General features: G+C 43.3%; 1 protein-coding gene across 1 annotated transcript in view; it reads right to left on the bottom strand.

Moving 5' to 3' along the window:
- The window catches only part of LOC138853189 (uncharacterized), a 62,377-nt gene that overhangs the window by 16,783 nt on the left and 21,399 nt on the right, over positions 1-24,195 (bottom strand). The window contains exon 2 of the mRNA XM_070088502.1: positions 10,882-11,137. Coding sequence (XP_069944603.1) covers positions 10,882-11,137 — 256 coding nt within the window. The remainder of the gene's footprint in view (positions 1-10,881; positions 11,138-24,195) is intronic.

The following is a 24,195-nucleotide window of genomic DNA, read 5'->3' as shown; positions in this document are numbered from 1 at the left end:
TTGATAGATGGGGATGCTTCATGTGTTGATAGATGGGGATGCTTCATGTGTTGATAGATGGGGATGCTTCATGTGTTGATAGATGGGGATGCTTCATGTGTTGATAGATGGGGATGCTTCATGTGTTGACAGATGGGGATGCTTCATGTGTTGATAGATGGGGATGCTTCATGTGTTGATAGATGGGGATGCTTCATGTGTTGACAGATGGGGATGCTTCATGTGTTGACAGTTGGGGATGCTTCATGTGTTGACAGATGGGGATGCTTCAAGTGTTGACAGATGGGGATGCTTCATGTTGACAGTTGGGGATGCTTCATGTGTTGACAGATGGAGATGCTTCATGTGTTGACAGATGGGGATGCTTCATGTGTTGACAGTTGGGGATGCTTCATGTGTTGACAGTTGGGGATGCTTCATGTGTTGACAGTTGGGGATGCTTCATGTGTTGACAGATGGGGATGCTTCATGTGTTGACAGATGGGGATGCTTCATGTGTTGACAGTTGGGGATGCTTCAAGTGTTGACAGATGGGGTTGCTTCATGTGTTGACAGATGGTGATGCTTCATGTGTTGACAGATGGGGATGCTTCATGTGTTGACAGATGGGGATGCTTCATGTGTTGACAGATGGGGATGCTTCATGTGTTGACAGTTGGGGATGCTTCATGTGTTGACAGTTGGGGATGCTTCATGTGTTGACAGATGGGGATGCTTCATGTGTTGACAGTTGGGGATGCTTCATGTGTTGACAGATGGGGATGCTTCATGTGTTGACAGATGGGGATGCTTCATGTGTTGACAGATGGGGACGCTTCATGTGTTGACAGTTGGGGATGCTTCATGTGTTGACAGATGGGGTTGCTTCATGTGTTGACAGATGGTGATGCTTCATGTGTTGACAGATGGGGATGCTTCATGTGTTGAGAGATGGGGACGCTTCATGTGTTGACAGATGGGGACGCTTCATGTGTTGAGAGATGGGGATGCTTCATGTGTTGAGAGATGGGAATGCTTCATGTGTTGACAGATGGGGATGCTTCATGTGTTGAGAGATGGGGACGCTTCATGTGTTGACAGATGGGGATGCTTCATGTGTTGACAGATGGGGACGCTTCATGTGTTGACAGATGGGGATGCTTCATGTGTTGACAGAGGGGGATGCTTCATGTGTTGATAGATGGGGATGCTTCATGTGTTGATAGATGGGGATGCTTCATGTGTTGACAGATGGGGATGCTTCATGTGTTGATAGATGGGGATGCTTCATGTGTTGATAGATGGGGATGCTTCATGTGTTGATAGATGGGGATGCTTCATGTGTTGATAGATGGGGATGCTTCATGTGTTGACAGATGGGGATGATGCTTCATGTGTTGATAGATGGGGATGCTTCATGTGTTGATAGATGGGGATGCTTCATGTGTTGATAGATGGGGATGCTTCATGTGTTGAAAGATGGGGATGCTTCATGTGTTGATAGATGGGGATGCTTCATGTGTTGATAGATGGGGATGCTTCATGTGTTGATAGATGGGGATGCTTCATGTGTTGATAGATGGGGATGCTTCATGTGTTGATAGATGGGGATGCTTCATGTGTTGACAGATGGGGATGCTTCATGTGTTGAGAGATGGGGATGCTTCATGTGTTGACAGATGGTGATGCTTCATGTGTTGACAGATGGGGATGCTTCATGTGTTGACAGATGGGGACGCTTCATGTGTTGACAGATGGGTGTTCAGAGATGGGGACGCTTCATGTGTTGACAGATGGGGATGCTTCATGTGTTGACAGATGGGGATGCTTCATGTGTTGACAGATGGGGATGCTTCATGTGTTGACAGATGGGGACGCTTCATGTGTTGACAGATGGGGATGCTTCATGTGATGACAGATGTTGATGCTTCATGTTGACAGATGGGGATGCTTCACAGATGGTGATGCTTCATGTGTTGACAGATGGGGATGCTTCATGAGTTGACCGATGGGGATGCTTCATCTGTTGACAGATGGGGATGCTTCAGGTGTTGACAGATGGGGATGCTTCATGTGTTGACAGATGGGGATGCTTCATGTGTTGACAGATGGTGATGCTTCATGTGTTGACAGATGGTGATGCTTCATGTGTTGACAGATGGGGATGCTTCATGTGTTGACAGATGGGGATGCTTCATGTGTTGACAGATGGTGATGCTTCATGTGTTGACAGATGGGGATGCTTCATGTGTTGACAGATGGGGATGCTTCATGTGTTGACAGATGGTGATGCTTCATGTGTTGACAGATGGGGATGCTTCATGTGTTGACAGATGGGGATGCTTCATGTGTTGACAGATGGTGATGCTTCATGTGTTGACAGATGGTGATGCTTCATGCAGATGGTGATGCTTCATGTGTTGACAGATGGGGATGCTTCATGTGTTGACAGATGGGGATGCTTCATGTGTTGACAGATGGTGATGCTTCATGTGTTGACAGATGGTGATGCTTCATGTGTTGACAGATGGGGATGCTTCATGTGTTGACAGATGGTGATGCTTCATGTGTTGACAGATGGTGATGCTTCATGTGTTGACAGATGGGGATGCAGATGGGGATGCTTCATGTGTTGACAGATGGGGATGCTTCATGTGTTGACAGATGGTGATGCTTCATGTGTTGACAGATGGTGATGCTTCATGTGTTGACAGATGGTGATGCTTCATGTGTTGACAGATGGGGATGCTTCATGTGTTGACAGATGGGGATGCTTCATGTGTTGACAGATGGTGATGCTTCATGTGTTGACAGATGGTGATGCTTCATGTGTTGACAGATGGTGATGCTTCATGTGTTGACAGATGGGGATGCTTCATGTGTTGACAGATGGGGATGCTTCATGTGTTGACAGATGGTGATGTTTCATGTGTTGACAGATGAGGATGCTTCATGTGTTGACAGATGGTGATGCTTCATGTGTTGACAGATGGTGATGCTTCATGTGTTGACAGATGGTGATGCTTCATGTGTTGAGAGATGGGGACGCTTCATGTGTTGACAGATGGTGATGCTTCATGTGTTGACAGATGGGGATGCTTGATGTGTTGACAGATGGTGATGCTTCATGTGTTGACAGATGGTGATGCTTCATGTGTTGACAGATGGGGATGCTTCATGTGTTGACAGATGGTGATGCTTCATGTGTTGACAGATGGTGATGCTTCATGTGTTGACAGATGGGGATGCTTCATGTGTTGACAGATGGTGATGCTTCATGTGTTGACAGATGGTGATGCTTCATGTGTTGACAGATGGGGATGCTTCATGTGTTGACAGATGGGGATGCTTCATGTGTTGACAGATGGTGATGCTTCATGTGTTGACAGATGGTGATGCTTCATGTGTTGACAGATGGTGATGCTTCATGTGTTGACAGATGGTGATGCTTCATGTGTTGACAGATGGTGATGCTTCATGTGTTGACAGATGGTGATGCTTCATGTGTTGACAGATGGTGATGCTTCATGTGTTGACAGATGGGGATGCTTCATGTGTTGACAGATGGGGATGCTTCATGTGTTGACAGATGGGGATGCTTCATGTGTTGACAGATGGGGATGCTTCATGTGTTGACAGATGGGGACGCTTCATGTGTTGACAGAGATGGGGACGCTTCATGTGTTGACAGATGGGGATGCTTCATGTGTTGACAGATGGGGACGCTTCATGTGTTGACAGATGGTGATGCTTCATGTGTTGACAGATGGGGATGCTTCATGTGTTGACAGATGGGGATGCTTCATGTGTTGACAGATGGTGATGCTTCATGTGTTGACAGATGAGGATGCTTCATGTGTTGACAGATGGTGATGCTTCATGTGTTGACAGATGGTGATGCTTCATGTGTTGACAGATGGTGATGCTTCATGTGTTGACAGATGGGGATGCTTCATGTGTTGAGAGATGGGGACGCTTCATGTGTTGACAGATGGGGATGCTTCATGTGTTGACAGATGGGGACGCTTCATGTGTTGACAGATGGGGATGCTTCATGTGTTGACAGATGGGGATGCTTCATGTGTTGACAGATGGGGATGCTTCATGTGTTGACAGATGGTGATGCTTCATGTGTTGACAGATGGTGATGCTTCATGTGTTGACAGATGGTGATGCTTCATGTGTTGTCAGATGGTGATGCTTCATGTGTTGACAGATGTGTTGACAGATGGTGATGCTTCATGTGTTGACAGATGGGGATGCTTCATGTGTTGACAGATGGGGATGCTTCATGTGTTGACAGATGGTGATGCTTCATGTGTTGACAGATTGTGTTGACAGATTGTGTTGACAGATGGTGATGCTTCATGTGTTGACAGATGGTGATGCTTCATGTGTTGACAGATGGTGATGCTTCATGTGTTGTCAGATGGTGATGCTTCATGTGTTGACAGATGGTGATGCTTCATGTGTTGACAGATGGTGATGCTTCATGTGTTGACAGATGACGATGCATTGTGTGTTGACAGATGGGGATGCTTCATGTGTTGACAGATGGGGATGCTTCATGTGTTGACAGATGGTGATGCTTCATGTGTTGACAGATGGGGATGCTTCATGTGTTGACAGATGGTGATGCTTCATGTGTTGACAGATGGGGATGCTTCGTGTATTGACAGATGGGGATGCTTCATGTGTTGACAGATGGTGATGCTTCATGTGTTGACAGATGGGGATGCTTCATGTGTTGACAGATGGTGATGCTTCATGTGTTGACAGATGGTGATGCTTCATGTGTTGACAGATGGTGATGCTTCATGTGTTGACAGATGGGGATGCTTCATGTGTTGACAGATGGTGATGCTTCATGTGTTGACAGATGGTGATGCTTCATGTGTTGTCAGATGGTGATGCTTCATGTGTTGACAGATGGTGATGCTTCATGTGTTGACAGATGGTGATGCTTCATGTGTTGACAGATGACGATGCATCGTGTGTTGACAGATGGGGATGCTTCATGTGTTGACAGATGGGGATGCTTCATGTGTTGACAGATGGTGATGCTTCATGTGTTGACAGATGGGGATGCTTCATGTGTTGACAGATGGTGATGCTTCATGTGTTGACAGATGGGGATGCTTCGTGTGTTGACAGATGGGGATGCTTCATGTGTTGACAGATGGTGATGCTTCATGTGTTGACAGATGGGGATGCTTCATGTGTTGACAGATGGTGATGCTTCATGTGTTGACAGATGGTGATGCTTTATGTGTTGACAGATGGGGATGCTTCATGTGTTGACAGATGGGGATGCTTCATGTGTTGACAGATGGTGATGCTTCATGTGTTGACAGATGGGGATGCTTCATGTGTTGACAGATGGGGATGCTTCATGTGTTGACAGATGGGGATGCTTCATGTGTTGACAGATGGGGATGTTTCGTGTGTTGACAGATGGAGATGCTTCATGTGTTGATAGATGGGGATGCTTCATGTGTTGACAGATGGGGATGCTTCATGTGTTGATAGATGGTGATGCTTCATGTGTTGACAGATCGGGATTCTTCATGTGTTGACAGATGGGGATGCTTCATGTGTTGACAGATGGTGAAGCGTCATGTGTTGGCAGATGGTGAAGCTTCATGTGTTGACAGATGGGGATGCTTCATGTGTTGACAGATGGTGATGCTTCGTGTATTGACAGATGGTGATGCTTCATGTGTTGACAGATGGGGATGCTTCATGTGTTGACAGATGGGGATGCTTCATGTGTTGACAGATAGTGATGCTTCATGTGTTGACAGATGGGGATGCTTCATGTGTTGACAGACGGGGATGCTTCATGTGTTTACAGATGGGGATGCATCGTGTGTTGACAGATGGTGAAGCTTCATGTGTTGACAGATGGTGATGCTTCGTGTGTTGACAGATGGTGAAGCTTCATGTGTTGACAGATGGTGATGCTTCGTGTGTTGACAGATGGTGATGCTTCGTGTGTTGACAGATGGTGATGCTTTGTGTGTTGACAGATGGTGACGCTTCATGTGTTGACAGATGGTGATGCTTCATGTGTTGCCAGATGGTGATGCTTCGTGTGTTGACAGATGGTGATGCTTCGTGTGTTGACAGATGGTGATGCTTTGTGTGTTGACAGATGGTGATGCTTCATGTGTTGACAGATGGAGATGCTTCGTGTGTTGACAGATGGTGATGTTTCGTGTGTTGACAGATGGTGATGCTTCGTGTGTTGACAGATGGGGATGCTTCATGTGTTGACAGATGGTGATGCTTCATGTGTTGACAGATGGGGATGCTTCATGTGTTGACAGATGGGGATGCTTCATGTGTTGACATATGGTGATGCTTCATGTGTTGACAGATGGTGATGCTTTGTGTGTTGACAGATGGGGATGCTTCGTGTGTTGACAGATGGTGATGCTTCGTGTATTGACAGATGGTGATGCTTCATGTGTTGACAGATGGGGATGCTTCATGTGTTGATAGATAGGGATGCTTCATGTGTTGACAGATGGTGATGCTTCATGTGTTGACAGATGGTGATGCTTCATGTGTTGACAGATGGTGATGCTTCATGTGTTGCCAGATTGTGATGCTTCGTGTGTTGACAGATGGTGATGCTTCGTGTGTTGACAGATGGTGATGCTTTGTGTGTTGACAGATGGTGATGCTTCATGTGTTGACAGATGGAGATGCTTCGTGTGTTGACAGATGGTGATGCTTCGTGTGTTGACAGATGGTGATGCTTCGTGTGTTGACAGATGGTGATGCTTCGTGTGTTGACAGATGGTGATGCTTCATGTGTTGAGAGATGGTGATGTTTCGTGTGTTGACAGATGGTGATGCTTCGTGTGTTGACAGATGGGGATGCTTCATGTGTTGACAGATGGTGATGCTTCATGTGTTGACAGATGGGGATGCTTCATGTGTTGACAGATGGGGATGCTTCATGTGTTGACAGATGGTGATGCTTCATGTATTGACAGATGGTGATGCTTCGTGTGTTGACAGATGGTGATGCTTCATGTGTTGACAGATGGGGGATGCTTTATGTGTTGACAGATGGTGATGCTTCATGTGTTGACAGATGGGGATGCTTCATGTGTTGACAGATGGGGATGCTTCATGTGTTGATAGATGGTGATGCTTCATGTTTTGACAGATGGTGATGCTTCATGTGTTGACAGATGGGGATGCTTCGTGTGTTGACAGATGGTGATGCTTCGTGTATTGACAGATGGTGATGCTTCATGTGTTGACAGATGGGGATGCTTCATGTGTTGATAGATAGGGATGCTTCATGTGTTGACAGATGGTGATGCTTCATGTGTTGACAGATGGGGATGCTTCATGTGTTGACAGATGGTGATGCTTCGTGTGTTGACAGATGGTGATGCTTCATGTGTTGACAGATGGTGATGCTTCATGTGTTGACAGATGATGCTTCATGTGTTGACAGATGGTGATGCTTCGTGTGTTGACAGATGGTGATGCTTCATGTGTTGATAGGCAAACAACAGTAGGGCAAACAACAGTAGTGCAAAAAACAGTAGGGCAAACAACAGTGCAAACAACAGTAGTGCAAACAACAGTATTGCAAACAACAGTAGAGCAAACAACAGTGCAAACAACAGGTGTGCAAACAGTAGGGCAAACAAAATTAGTGCAAACAACAGTAGGGCAAACAACAGTAGGGCAAACAACAGTAGTGCAAACAGTAGTGCAAACAGTAGTGTAAACAACAGTAGGGCAAACAACAGTGCAAACAACAGTAGTGCAAACAACAGTGCAAACAACAGTGCAAACTACAGTGCAAACATCAGTAGTGCAAACAGAAGGGCTAACAACAGCAGGACAAACAACAGTAGGACAAACAAAAGTAGTGCAAACAGCAGTAGGGCAAACAACAGTAGGGCAAACAACAGTAGTGCAAACAACAGTTGGGCAAACAACAGTAGTTCAAACAACAGTAGTGCAAACAACAGTAGTGCAAACAACAGTCGGGAAAACAACAGAAGTGCAAACAACAGTAGTGCAAACAACAGTAGGGCAAACAACAGTAGTGCAAACAACAGTAGGGCAAGCAACAGTAGGGCAAACATCAGTAGGGCAAACAACAGTAGTGCAAACAACAATAGTGCAAATAAGAGTAGGGCAAGCAACAGTAGGGCAAGCAACAGTAGTGCAAACAACTGTAGTGCAAACAACAGTCGTGCAAACATCAGTAGTGAATACAACAGTAGGGCAAACAAGAGTAGTGCAAACAACAGAAGTGCAACCAACAGTAGGGCAAACGACAGTTGTGCAAACAACAGTACGGCAAACAACAGTAGCGCAAACAACAGTAGGGCAAGCAACTGTACTGCAAGCAAGAGTAGGGCAAGCAAGCAACAGTAGTGAAAACAGCAGTAGTGCAAACAACAGTAGTGCAAACAACAGTAGTGCAAACGACAGTAAGGCAAACAACAGTAGTGCAAACAACAGTAATGCAAACAACAGTGGAGCAAACAACAGTAGTGCAAACAACAGTAGGGCAAGCAACAGTAGTGCAAACAACAGTAGGGCAAGCAACAGTAGGCCAAGCAAAAGTAGGGCAAGCAACAGTAGGGCAAGCAACAGTAGGGCAAACAACAGTAGGGCAAGCAACAGTAAGGTATCCAACAGTAGGGCAAACAACAGTAGGGCAAACAACAGAAATGCAAACAACTGAAGTGTAAAAAACAGTAGGGCAAACAACAATAGTGCAAACAACGGTAGGACAAGCAACTCTAGCGCAAGCAACAGTAGTGCAAACAATAGTAGGGCAAACAGCAGTAGTGCAAAGAACAGTAGGGCAAACAACAGTAGGGCAAGCAACAGTAGGCCAAACAACAGTAAGGCAAACATCAGTAGGGCAAACAATAGTAGGGGAAAGAACAGTAGGGCAAGCAACAGTAGGGCAAGGAACAGTAGGGCAAACATCAGTAGGGCAAACAACAGTAGGGCAAACAACAGTAGGGCAAACAACAGTAGGGCAAGTAACAGTAGGGCAAGCAACAGTAGGGCAAACAACAGTATGGCAAGCAACAGTAGGGCAAGCAACAGTAGGGCAAACAACAGTATGGCAAGCAACAGTAGGGCAAACAACAGTAGGGCATGCAACAGTAGGGCAAACAACAGTAGGGCAAGCAACGGTAGGGCAAACAACAGTTGTGCAAACGGCAGTAGGGCAAACAACAGTAGGGCAAACAACAATAGGGCAAACAACAATAGGGCAAGCAACAGTTTGGCAAACAACAGTAGGGCAAACAACAGTAGGAGAAACAACAGTAGGGCAAACAACAGCAGGGCAAGCAACAGTAGGGCAAGCAACAGTAGGGCAAACAACAGTAAGGCAAACAACAGTAGGATAAATAACAGTAGAGCAAGCAACAGTAGGGCAAACAACAGTAGATCAAACAACATTTGGGCAAACAGCAGTTGGGCAAACAATAGTAGGGCAAACAACAGTAGGGCAAGCAACAGTAGAGCAAGCAACAGTAGGGCAAACAACAGTACGACAAACAACAGTAGGGCAAACAACAGTAGAGCAAGCAACAGTAGGGCAAACAACAGTAGGGCAAGCAACAGTAGGGCAAACAACAGTATGACAAACAACAGTAGGGCAAACAACAGTAGATCAAACAACAGTAGGGCAAACAACAGTAGGGCAAGCAACAGTAGGGCAAACAGCAGTAGGGCAAACAACAGCAGGGCAAACAACAGCAGGGCAAGCACCAGTAGGGCAAGCAACAGTAGGGCAAACAACAGTAGGGCAAGCAACAGTAGGGCAAGGAACAGTAGGGCAAACAACACTAGGGCAAACAACAGTAGGGCAAACAACAGTAAGGGAAGCAACAGTAGGGCAAGCAACAGTAGGGCAACAGTAGGGCAAACAACAGTAGGGCAAGTAACAATAGGGCAAGCGACAGTATGGCAAGCAACAGTAGGGCAACCAACAGCAGGGCAAGCAACAGTAGGGCAAACAACAGTAGGGCAAGCAACAGTAGGGCAAGCAACATTAGGGCAAACAACAGTAGGGCAAACAACAGTAGGGCAAACAACATTAGGGCAAGCAACTGTAGGGAAAACAACAGTTGGGCAAACAACAGTAGGGCAAACAACAGTAGGGCAAGCAACAGTAGTGCAAGCAACAGTAGGGCTAGCAACAGTAGGGCAAGGAACAGTAGGGCCAACAACAGTAGGGCAAACAAAAGTAGGGCAAGCAACAGTAGGGCAAGCAACAGGAGGGCAAACAACATTAGGGCAAGCAACAGTAGAGCAAGCAACAGTAGGGCAAGCAACAGTAGGGCAAACAACAGTAGAGCAAGCAACAGTAGGGCAAGCAACAGTAGGGCAAGCAACAGTAGGGCAAGCAACAGTAGAGCAAACAACAGTAGGGCAAACAACAGTAAGGCAAGCAATAGTAGGGCAAGCAACAGTAGGGCAAGCAACAGTAGGGCAAGCAACAGTTGGGCAAGCAATAGTAGGGCAAGCAACAGTAGGGCAAGCAACAGTAGAGCAAACAACAGCAGGACAAACAACAGCAGGGCAAACAACAGTAGGGCAAGCAACAGTAGGGCAAGCAACAGTAGGGCAAGCAACAGTAGGGTAAGCAACAGTAGGGCAAACAACAGTAGGGCAAGCAACAGCAGGGGAAGCAACAGTAGGGCAAACAAAAGTAGAGCAAGCAACAGTAGGGCAAACAACAGTAGGACAAACAACAGTAGGTCAAGCAACAGTAGGGCAAACAACCGTAGGGCAAATAACAGTAGGGCAAACAACAGTAGGGCAAGAACAGTAGGGCAAAGAACAGTAGGGCAAGCAACAGTAGGGCATTTACTTTAAACTAGCTTCACTACTGACCTTAAAACAGCAACTGCAGTAAAATTTATTCTCTCGAGCTGAAGAAGGAAGGAACTTGTGATGGAGATAGTAACGATGAGCGTCTCAGGGAAGGTCAGGATCTTACAGAAGGCGCTGATGTAGTTGATAAAGGCGACGTAGGGAAGAATAACCAGTGAGATAGCTAATAAGACGCTGAAGACGAAGATTAGGTGAAACTTGGTCGACATGTTGGTCCTGGCGCAGTGTACCAGACACCACAGACTGATGCTGTTCCCTGTTGGAAGAGAAGAGAAGTGCATGACAGGCGAGGAGAGACGCATGACAGGCGAGGAGAGGTGCATGACAGGCGAGGAGAGGTGCATGACAGGCGAGGAGAGGTGCATGACAGGCGAGGAGAGGTGCATGACAGACGAGGAGAGGTGCATGACAGACGAGGAGAGATGCATGACAGACGAGGAGAGATGTATGAGAGTCGAGGAGAGGTGCATGACAGACGAGGAGAGGTGCATGACAGACGAGGAGAGGTGCATGACAGACGAGGAGATGAGTCAAAACAAACTACACCAACAGGGTACCCAGCCAAGAAAAAATATTCTATGCGACGGGTATCTGTAGGCATGGAATATCTAGAAAAATCAGTGAGAAGTGAAATTTTGACCATCTAAAAACACTCCGCGACCTCATGACCAAAGGAGACCGTAATTTATTTATTTATTTATTTATTTAGTAATTTGAGCATACATACAGAGACACAAAAAAATACAGGTAAGAGCAGCATGCCAAAGCCACTTATATGCATAGCATTACGGGCTGGCTTAAAATTAACTTAAGATTAACTAAGCAATGATGAAATCAGTGATAAGACATTATTGTAAACAGATAACTATAAAGCACAAATGAGTATTACAAAGACAGGTCATATGGTTGCATGCATTGCTGTACATTCAGTAGAATGGAGTATTCTGTTAGATTGAGTTTTAGGTTTAACATTTATGTGATATAATTGTGAGTAACATTTAAGATATACAATTTATAAGGTTCAGTTATTCAGTATTTATTTGGTTTTGAGTGAGTAAGTGATCTTTGAGAAGAGACTTGAATTTATAAACAGGTAGTGTTTCTTTTATATTTACAGGTAATGAATTCCAGATTTTAGGGCCTTTTATGTGCATTGAGTTTTTGCATAGCGTGAGATGGACACGAGGAACATCAAAGAGTGATCTGTGCCTTGTGGAAATAAATGGTATAAAATACCGACACAGTGGAAATATAAACATATTTGCAGTATAATGTGATCCTTTATTGACAACGTTTCACCCACACAGTGGGCTTTTTCAAGTCACACACAGATCTACCTGGGGTGGAAGGTACGGGAGTATTTATAGTCATGACTATAAATACTCCCGTACCTTCCACCCCAGGTAGATCTGTGTGTGACTTGAAAAAGCCCACTGTGTGGGTGAAACGTTGTCAATAAAGGATCACATTATACTGCTATGTGTTTATATTTCCATCTGTGCCTTGTGTTATGGTCATGTGTTCTGTTGAGGTTGGCAAGGAGATGTTTGAGGGGAGGGTTATTATCAGAGTTAAGTGTTCTATGTATGTAATAGGTGCAATAATAAGTATGGATGTTTTGTATGATGAGTAGGTTGAGTGTTTTGAATATTGGTGGAGTGTGCTGCCTGTAGTGAGAATTTGTTATCATTCTAACTGCAGCCTTTTGTTGGGTAATTAGTGGTCTGAGATGGTTAATTGTTGTTGAGCCCCATGCACAAATTCCATAGGTGAGATAGGGGTAAATAAGAGAGTGATATAGGGCCAGGAGGGCTGACTGTGGAGCATAGTACCGTATCTTCGATAGTATGCCTACAGTCTTGGAAATTTTCTTAGAAATTTGTTGTACATGTGTATGAAATTTGAGTCTATTATCAAGGTGGATTCCTAAGAATTTTCCCTCTGTTAGCTTTGTGATAGGTGATCCGTTTATCATTATGTTAAGAGGGACATCTGTAGCTCTGTTACCAAACTGAATGAAGTAGGTTTTGTCAATGTTTAGTGTAAGTTTGTTAGTCCTCATCCAGGTAGATATTTTCTGTAATTCGGTATATATAGTATTGGCTAGCATGACTGGGCTCGGGTGAGAGAAGACGTATGTAGTGTCATCTGCAAATAGTGTGGGTTTGAGTAATTGCGAAGCATTTGGTAGGTCATTTATGTATAGGAGAAAGAGAAGAGGGCCAAGGACACTTCCCTGTGGGACACCAACTGTAATTGGTTGTGCGGAAGAGCTTGCCCCATGTGCGTACACATATTGGCTTCTGTTGCTGAGGTATGACTTGAGGTAGTTGAGGGAGTGCCCTCTTATACCATAGTGTGACAATTTTACGTGGAGCAAGTCATGGTCAACTGTATCAAAAGCTTAACGTAAGTCAATGAAGATCCCCAGTGGGACTTCTTTTTTCTCTATTGCAGTGTATATATGTTCTAGCATGTGTATAATAGCATCATTAGTATTTTTATTAGGCCTGAATCCAAATTGGCAGGGGTTGAGTATGTTTTGGGAGATGAGGTAGGAGTAGATTCGTTTATGAATTAATTTTTCGAAGATTTTTGAGAGAGGGTGTAAATTGGATATTGGCCTATAGTTATTCAACTCTGTTTGGTCTCCTCCTTTATGGATCGGGGTGACCCTTGCTATTTTGAGAACTGTAGGGAAGGTGGAGGATTCAATGGATTTGTTAAAGAGTGTTGCAATGATTGGTGATAGCACTTGTGACACTTTTTTGTATATAAAGGGTGGTAAGGTATTTAAATCTCCTGCCTTGTTTTTTAGTGCGTTGATAATAAGGGAGACTTCGTATGGCTTAGTCGGAGCTACGAACAGTGTGTTCGGGTAGTTGCCAGTGAGGTAGTCATTTGGTGGGGTATCTGAGCTTGGGATTTTATTGGCAAGGTTTTGTCCTATAGTGGAGAAGAAATCATTGAGTCTGTTTGCTGTTTCTGTTGGTGGGAGTTGGGGTTCATCTGATTTTGCTAATTTTATTTCGCTATTTCGTGATATCTTTTTTGTTCCCAGAATTTCTGATAGGGTTTTCCAGGTCTTTTTTATATCACCTCGTAAGTTGGATAATCTGTTCTCATAATACAATTTTTTTGCCCTTCTTATCAGGCTGGTTAGGATTGACGAGTAACGTTTTGTTTGGTCTCTGGTTATGTGACCCATTCTGTACTGTTTTTCATATCGGTGTTTTGTATTTATGGATTTGAGAATGCATGGTGTTAGCCAGGGACTGTTCAGTCTCTTAGCTGTCATCTGTTTAGTTTTTTTAGGGCAGTGCTTGTTATAGAGGTATTGGGTCTTTTTTAGAAAATTATTAAAACATTCGTCAATATCTGTATAGATTTCTAGCTCAGTGTGCCAGTCAATGTTTGTTACTGCTGTTGTGAAGTTATTAATGGCTGCCTCATTGTGAAGTCTGAAGGTGACTTTAGTAGTGTCTTGGGGTAACTTACCAAGAGTTGTTATGAGGAAAGTAGGGTAGTGGTCTGTGGTATTATCTGTAATTATGCCTGATTTTAAAGGGGATATGGTGTTGGTCCAGATGTGGTGAAGTAGGGAAACACTAGTCTCTGTAACTCTTGTAGGTTTTGTTACTGTTGGTAGCAACATGCAGTTACTCATTGTGTTTGTGAATTCAGTAACGTGTGGGCCCTGGTCTTGCAGGAGATTTATATTGAAGTCACCTGAGAGTAGTAAGTGATCTTTTGTTCATGCATGCATCAGTTATCATACTTCCTAGGTTTTGACTAAATTGGCTAATGTTTGACTGTGGAACTCTGTAGATGTTTATTAATGTGAGAGGTTTTTGTAGGTATTTGGATTTGAATTTAGCTATTATATATTCCCCATGTTCATCCCTTGTGCAAGTATTAGTGATACATTCTAGCTGGTCTGAGTAGTATATAGCTGTGCCACCCCCTTGTTGATCTGTCCTACAGTTGTGTATGGCTGTGTAACCAGGAATGGCATAGACATCTGTAGTATCAGGCTTTAGCCAGGTTTCAGTTAGTGTAATGATGGACATACTGGCATGCAGGGAATTTAGTAATGCTATGAGGTCATCGTAATGTTTGCTTAAAGATATGATATTGTAGTTAAAGACATTTATGTTGTTGTTGGCTCTGAGAAGTGCCTTTGATTGTTCTGCTGTGTAGTAATTACAGTAACTGTTTGAATCATTTAAGTCATTCAATAAGAGGTTGGTATCAGGATCAATGCTTGTAATCATAAGATTCGTAGTGAATCTATAGTTAGAATTAAGTATAAAACAAAGTAAATATTCTAAAGCTAAAAAATAGCACCTGAATTATTAAACAAATGTAAAAATAATGAGCTAAGGTAATTTTTTTAAAGCTAAAATAAAGGAGAAATATAAAAGGGACTAAAATAATTAGTGGTGAACAAATAAAGTGATGATCAAATAATGGAACTTGGGAATATGATAGTAGGTAGTACTTTAAAGGTAATTCTTTAAAGTTAGAATTATAATATAAAATTATAATATAAAAGGGACTAATATAAGTTGTGGTGAACAATAAAGTGGTAATCAAATAAATGAGCTTTGGAATATAATGGCAAAATAGTGAACTTATTACACTTTAGCACCTGAGAATACCACCTTGATTATTTTAACAATTGTGAATATATGAACTAAGGTAGTTATTCTTCTTCTCGTAAACTATTTCACCCTTCGGATCATGAAAGACAGTTCTGGGGTGACTACCACCCACAGGATGGGTGTGGGGTGACTACCACCCACAGGATGGGTATGGGGTGAAAAGAAGGTATTACATGAAGAATACCTGGAGGAGGTTCCGAGGGTGAGCGCCCTCGCGGCCTGGTCCGTGAGCAGAACCTCGTGGTGGATCACGACTTGATCAACCAGGTGCTGGATCACGACCTGAGCAACCAGGTGGTAGATCAGGACCTGAGCAACCAGGTGGTGGATCACGACCTGATCAACCAGGTGGTGGATCAGGACATGATCAACCAGGTGGTGGATCAGGACATGATCAACCAGGTGGTGGCTCAGGACATGAAGAACCTTAAGCCAGCAAACAGTGGAGTCAACAAGACTGGAAATACACTTGATCTTACATTTTCATTAAAACTGATGATCTGATATGAAATACAACAATGTCAAAGACAATATACTCAGATCACAACGTAATACAAGTACAATCGTGCACACCTTGAGCATACCTGGAGAGGATTCCGGGGGTCAACGCCCCTCCAGTCTGGTCCGTGACCAGGCCGCATAATGCTCCCGACCATCAAGATGAGATCAGTTATGAGGTTGTTTTCTGAGGCGTATTTTTGGGCACAGTGTATGAAGGACGAATGGGAGAAGACGCCTGTAAAATCTTAGGTTGCTTTCACAAGATTCAGCTTCAGTAAATGAAACAAGCTGGAAAAATGTCCTAAACAACACGGATTCAAACTTTTCATTGGAAAAAAATTAACACTGATGCTTTAAAAGTCCCAATATGATTCAGTGTTTAGTGAGAGTTGAAAATCTAAATGATTTTTTTTATGACCGAGACTCAAAATTTGGTAAATTCAAAAATCTTCGATATAAACCTAATACCACAATACTTCGAAAAAACAATCAGTGACATGCCCATGCCCTCGGCCCCAGGCCCATACTTATGGAGCTCCGTGTTCATAAAAAACTGCAAGAAGCCGCTTTCACATGCCTTCAGGAGAGAAAGCGTGGACATAATGGTCATCCCACAGTTGCTATAAACAATAGACATACCCCCTCCACAAAGATGGCAGTAAAGCAACTGCAAAGAATTACAGACCTTTAACACTAACGTCCCATATCATAAGAATCTTTGCAATCATTCTAAGATTCAGGACCTAGATACCCAGGCAGGTCGGGCCTGCCTGTCCCAACTACTGGATCACTATGACACGGTCTTAGACCCACTGGATGACAAACAAAATACAGACGTAGTACACACAAGCTTTGCGAAAGCCTTCAACAAGTCTGACGATTGTGTAACAGTGCACAAAATGCGTGATAAAAGAATAGCAGGAAAAGTCAGAAGATGGATCTGTAATTTGCTATCAAACAGAACACAAAGAGTAATAGTAAACAGAGTAAAGTCTGAGGCAGCTACAGTGAAAAGCTCTGTTCCACAAGGCAAAATACTCGCCCCCATCCTGCTCCTCATCCTCATATCTGATATAAATCACAGCACCCAGGCTTCCATCGCTGACATTCCAAGACTCCAGGCGGACATCAGCTAAATTTTTAACTGGACCGCGGAAAACAACATGAAGTTCAATGAAGAGAAATTTCAATTTCTCCGATATGAAAATTTAGAAGAAATTAAAAGTGTATCAGAGTATAAAACAAATTTGTACCTCACAGTTGAGCTAAAAACTAATGTGAAAGACCTGGGAGTGATAATGTCAGCGGATCTCACCTTCAAAGATCACAACAATGTATCTACCGTATCTGCTAGGAAAATGATAGGATGGAAAATGAGAACCTTCAAAACTAGGGATGCCAAACACATAATGATTCCCTTCAAATCGCTTGTTCTCTCTAGGCTGGAATAATGATGTACACTAACGGCCCCTTTCAAGGCTGGCGAAATTACAGACCTGGTGAATGTACAGAGAACTTTCCTGGAACACATAAGTGACATAAAACACCTAAATTGCTGGAAACATATGATGTAGCTTGATTTGTATTCCATGAAATGAAGGCGAGAAAGATATATGACAATATACACTTGAAAAATCCTAGTGCTAATAGTACTAAATTTGTACACGAAAATCACTCCCTATGAAAGCAAAAGACTGTCAAGCTGTGTAATATCCCCCCCAAAAAAAAGAAAAGCAGGGGGTGCCACAAGTACGCTAAGAGACAACACAATAAGTGTCAGGGACCCAAGACTATTTAACTGCCTCCCATCATGCATAAGGGGGATTACCAATAGACCCCTGGCTGTCTTCAAGAAGGTGTTTGACAGACACCTAAAGTCATTACCTGATCAGCCGGGCTGTGGTTCATATGTCGGTTTGTGTGCGGCCAGCAATAATAGCCTGGTTGTTCAGGACTTAATCCACCAGGACGTGTGGTCACAGATCGGGCAATGGGGGGCGTTGATCCCTGAAACCCTTCCCAGGTATACTCCAGGTGTAGAGTCTGAGGTAAGCTCAAGGCACATATCCCTAAGAAAAAGGAAGAGAAAAAGTAAACTAGAAAGAGAGAGATGCTTCCCTTAAAGGGGAAGGTGAAGCATCACAGAGCTGCTGAGAGAGTCCAGTATATCCAAAATATGGAAGAAGGTAGTGGACAGAAAAACTAAAAAAAAATCGAACTTAAGCTTAAGGAATCATAAAGAAAGAACTTAAAGCCATAAAATAAATTGAATAAAACCCAAAATATTTCTTTTTCTATACCAAGTCTATGGCACAGACAATATCCAGTATTGGACTCTTGCTTAGACGAGACAGGACTTACACAGATTACAGGAAAGAAATGAGTGAGATACTGAAGACCCAACGTGACTCAGTGTTTAGTGAGCAGTTAATTACCAAATTTGGGGTAAACAACTAAAAGACCTGGGGGTAAAATGTCAAGTTTCATTGTCAAAAATAAAAACAACGTATCTCCCACCTGTGGAAAATGAAGGATGGAAAATAAAAACTTTAAATTGATGATGATAAAATGATGAAAAATAATAATAATAATAATAATAATAATAATAATAATAATAATAATAATAATAATAATATCTTTTTTTACTACATGTAAAAGGGTTCAGACCTAACTAATTTTTGACATACACTATATAAGAAAGCCGTTTGTTATGCGGGAGCATTTCCCGGAATTGGTCATTTTGTCCCAGGATGCGATCACCCCCAGTCCACTAACAGGTCCTATTTTACTGATGGGGGGGCCAAGACAATCGGTGTGGGAAACACGTCTTGTTTCCTCCCTCTCAAAACCCAAATAAGACACTCGCCAGGGAAGCGGGCCCAAAACCACCGGCCCCCAAGTACATTAAAAATTAGGGATCCCAAAACCCATTGAAAATCTCTTAAAGTCCTTGTTCTCTCTAAACGGAAATTTGCTGTCACTAACTGCCTTTTCAAAAACAGGCAAAATTGCAGACCTGGAGGTGTAAAAAGAATTTTCCCTGTTTTTTACCACAAAACCCTTTTAAATTCCCAGGGATTTTGGGGCCCCTTGACATCTCTTTGGAATGCGGGCAAGTGAATCATAATAATACACTTTTGGGAAAAAACCCCTAGAGGCACTGGCCCAAAATCTAGACAAAATCCCCCCCCCAATGAAAACGGGGCGCCACAGTACTTTAAAGTAAACCAAAGTCCGGAACCAAGACTTTTCCCAACACCCCCAGCATATAAAACGGGGAATTAAAATTGGGCCCCCTGGCTGTCTTCGGAAGACACTGGACAGGCACCTAAAGTAAAGTCCCCCTGCCCAAACCGGGCGGTGGTTCTCGTCTTTTGCGCGAAACCAGCAGTAACAGCCTGGTTGATAAAGGAACCTGAACCATTGCGGGGACATGTCATGGCCCGGGCCAGGGAGCTGGTCCGGGAAAACCCCCCCGGGGGGTATACTCTGTGTATATTTTTTTTTTTTATTATTATCCCCTGGCCGATTCCCCCCAGGGGGTGGCCCAAAAAAAAAACTTTCCCATCTTTCCCACTCCATCACTATCTTGCCAGGGGGGGTTGCACACCACACATTTTTTAAACTCCAAACCCATTTCCCCCTCGTTCAGGTGCGGGCCCTGTTTTATCTGGGACTCAAGCCCGGGCCCCTCCCTTTTCCCCTAAACCTCTTCATAAATGTTATTTTTCCCTCAACAGCTCAAGTTTAAAAAACCTTTTAGTCTCCATTCCTCCTACCAAACGTTCACACTTGCCTGCGGGAAAGGTAAAACCCTACACCCAAAGCCCCCACCCCCTCCCCCAAACCTTTTCCCAAAGGCCGACCCTACCCCCCCTTTCCCTTCCCTACAGACTGATACACTCTTGAAGTCACTCTGTTTCGCTCCATTCTCTCTACATGTCCGAACCACCTCAACAACCCTTCCTCAGCCCTCTGGACAACAGTTTTGGTAATCCCGCACCTCCTCCTAACTTCCAAACTACGAATTCTCTGCATTATATTCACACCACACATTGCCCTCAGACATAACATCTCCACTGCCTCCAGCCTTCTCCTCGCTGCAACATTCATCACCCATGCTTCACACCCATATAAGAGCGTTGGTAAAACTATACTCTCATACATTCCCCTCTTTGCCTCCAAGGACAAAGTTCTTTGTCTCCACAGACTCCTAAGTGCACCACTCGCCCTTTTCCCCTCATCAATTCTATGATTCACCTCATCTTTCATAGACCCATCCGCTGACATGTCCACTCTCAAATATCTGAATACATTCACCTCCTCCATACTCTCTCTCTCCAATCTGATATCCAGTCTTTCATCACCTAATGTTTTTGTTATCCTCATTACCTTACTCTTTCCTGTATTCACTTTTAATTTTCTTCTTTTGCACACCCTACCAAATTCATCCACCAATCTCTGCAGCTTCTCTTCAGAATCTCCCAAGAGCACAGTGTCATCAGCAAAGAGCAACTGTGACAACTCCCTCTTTATGTGTGATTCTTTATCTTTTAACTCCACGTCTCTTGCCAAGACCCTCGCATTTACTTCTCTTACAACCCAATCTATAAATATATTAAACAACCACGGTAACATCACACATCCTTGTCTAAGGCCTACTTTTACTGGGAAATAATTTCCCTCTTTCCTACATACTCTAACTTGAGCCTCACTATCCTCGTAAAAACTCTTCACTGCTTTCAGTAACCTACCTCCTACACCATACACCTGCAACATCTGCCACATTGCCCCCTATCCACCCTGTCATACGCCTTTTCCAAATCCATAAATGCCACAAAGACCTCTTTAGCCTTATCTAAATACTGTTTACTTATATGTTTCACTGTAAACACCTGGTCCACACATCCCCTACCTTTCCTAAAGCCTCCTTGTTCATCTGCTATCCTATTCTCCGTCTTACTCTTAATTCTTTCAATAATAACTCTACCATACACTTTACCAGGTATACTCAACAGACTTATCCCCCTATAATTTTTGCACTCTCTTTTGTCCCCTTTGCCTTTATACAAAGGAACTATGCATGCTCTCTGCCAATCCATAGGTACCTTACCCTCTTCCATACATTTATTAAATAATTGCACCAACCACTCCAAAACTATATCCCCACCTGCTTTTAACATTTCTATCTTTATCCCATCAATCCCGGCTGCCTTACCCCCTGTCATTTTACCTACTGCCTCACGAACTTCCCCCACACTCACAACTGGCTCTTCCTCACTCCTACAAGATGTTATTCCTCCTTGCCCTATACACGAAATCACAGCTTCCCTATCCTCATCAACATTTAACAATTCCTCAAAATATTCCCTCCATCTTCCCAGTACCTCTAACTCTCCATTTAATAACTCTCCACTCATATTTTTAACTGAGAAATCCATTTGTTCTCTAGGCTTCCTTAACTTGTTAATCTCACTCCAAAACTTTTTCTTATTTTCAACAAAATTTGTTGATAACACCTCACCCACTCTGTCATTTGCTCTCTTTTTACATTGCTTCACCACTCTCTTAACCTCTCTCTTTTTCTCCATATACTCTTCCCTCCTTGCATCACTTCTACTTTGTAAAAACTTCTCATATGCTAACTTTTTCTCCCTTTACATCATCATTCCACCAATCGCTCCTCTTCCATCCCACACCCACTTTCCTGTAACCACAAACTTCTGCTGAACACTCTAACACTACATTTGTAAACCTACCCCATTCCTCTTCGATCCCATTGCCTATGCTCTCATTAGCCCATCTATCCTCCAATAGCTGTTTATATCTTACCCTAACTGCCTCCTCTTTTAGTTTATAAACCTTCACCTCTCTCTTCCCTGATGCTTCTATTCTCCTTGTATCCCATCTACCTTTTACTCTCAGTGTAGCTACAACTAGAAAGTGATCTGATATATCTGTGGCCCCTCTATAAACATGTACATCCTGAAGTCTGCTCAACAGTCTTTTATCTACCAATACATAATCCAACAAACTACTGTCATTTTGCCCTACATCATATCTTGTATACTTATTTTCCTCTTTTTCTTAAAATATGTATTACCTATAACTAAACCCCTTTCTATACAAAGTTCAATCAAAGGGCTCCCATTTTCATTTACACCTGGCACCCCAAACTTACCTACCACACCCTCTCTAAAAGTTTCTCCTACTTTAGCATTCAGGTCCCCTATCACAATTACTCTCTCACTTGGTTCAAAGGCTCCCATACATTCACTTAATATCTCCCAAAATCTCTCTCTCTCCTCTACATTCCTCTCTTCTCCAGGTGCATACACGCTTATTATGACCCACTTTTCGCATCCAACCTTTACTTTAATCCACATAATTCTTGAATTTACACATTCATATTCTCTTTTCTCCTTCCATAACTGATCCTTCAACATTACTGCTACCCCTTCCTTTGCTCTAACTCTCTCAGATACTCCAGATTTAATCCCATTTATTTCCCCCCACCGAAACTCCCCTACCCCCTTCAGCTTTGTTTCGCTTAGGGCCAGGACATCCAACTTCTTTTCATTCATAACATCAGCAATCATCTGTTTCTTGTCATCCGCACTACATCCACGCACATTCAAGCATCCCAGTTTTATAAAGTTTTTCTTCTTCTCTTTTTTAGTAAATGTCTACAGGAGAAGGGGTTACTAGCCCATTGCTCCCGGCATTTTAGTCGCCTCTTACGGAGGAAAGATTCTTTTCCACTTTCCCATGGACAATAGAAGAAATAAAGAAGAACAAGAGCTATTTAGAAAAAGGAGAAAAACCTAGATGTATGTATATATATATGCATGTGCGTGTCTGTGAAGTGTGACCAAAGTGTAAGTAGGAGTAGCAAGATATCCCTGTTATCTAGCGTGTTTATGAGACAGAAAAACAGGTCGCTCCTGCCTGTCCCAGCTACTGGACCACTGTGGCAAGGTCCTGGATGCTTTAGAGGATAAACACACTGCAGACTTCGCGAAAGTCTTCGACAAGTGTGACCACAGTGTAATAGAGCACAAAATGCTTGATAAAGGATAACAGGAAAAGTTGGTAGATGAATCCATAACTTCCTAACAAATAGAACATAAAAAGTAATAGTGATCAGATTAAAGTCTGAGGCAGATACTGTGAAAAGCTCAGTTCCACAAGGCACAGTACTCACTCCCATCCTGTTCCTCATCCTCATATCTGACATAGACAGAGATGTAAACCATAGCTCTGTGTCTTCCTTTGTGGATGACACCCGGGTTGCCATGACAGTGACCTCCATCGAAGACACCGCCAGACTCCAAGCGGACATCAACACAATTTGAAGTTCAATGAAGAGGAATTTCAGCTACCCATATATGAAAAAACTTTAGGAAATTAAAACTGTATCAGGGTATAAAACAAATTCTAACCATACAATAGGAGGAAAAAGTAATGTGAAGGACCTGGGAGTGATAATGTCAGAGGATCTCAACTTCAAAGACTACAACAATATATCTACCTCATCCGCTAGAAAAAATGATAGGATGGATAATGAGAACCTTCAAAACAGGAACGTCAAACCCGTGATGATCCTCTTCAAATTGTTTGTTCTCTCTAGGCTGGAATACTGCTGTACACTAACTGCCCCCTTCCAGGCAGACGAAATTGCTGACCTGGAGAATGTACAGAGAACTTTCACGGCACACATAAGTATGATAAAGCACCTAAATTACTGGGAACAGTTGAAGTCCCTTGATTTGTATCCCCTGGATTGTAGGCGAGAAACATACAAGAGGGATTAGTACCAAACCTACACACGAAAATCACTCTCTACGAACGCTCAGCACGAGATGTAATATTTCCCCATTGTAAAGCTGGAGCGCCACGAGTACACTAAGAGGTAACACAATCAGTATCAGGGGCCCAAGACTATTCAACTGCCTCCCAGGAAATATAAGGGGATTTACTAACAGAACCCTGGCTGTCTTCAAAAAAGGCGTTGGACAGGCGCCTACAATAAGTACCTGATCAACCGGGCTGTGGTTCATACGTCAATTTGCATGCGGCCAGCACTAGCAGCCTGGTTGATCAGACCCTGATCCCCACGTGGCCTGTTCTCAGACTGGGCCGCGAGGGC

Source organism: Cherax quadricarinatus, chromosome 24, assembly GCF_038502225.1.
Source record: "Cherax quadricarinatus isolate ZL_2023a chromosome 24, ASM3850222v1, whole genome shotgun sequence".
NCBI lineage: Eukaryota > Metazoa > Arthropoda > Malacostraca > Decapoda > Parastacidae > Cherax > Cherax quadricarinatus.
The sequence above is the reverse complement of the archived record's forward strand: the minus strand, read 5'-3'. Positions and strand labels throughout refer to the sequence as shown.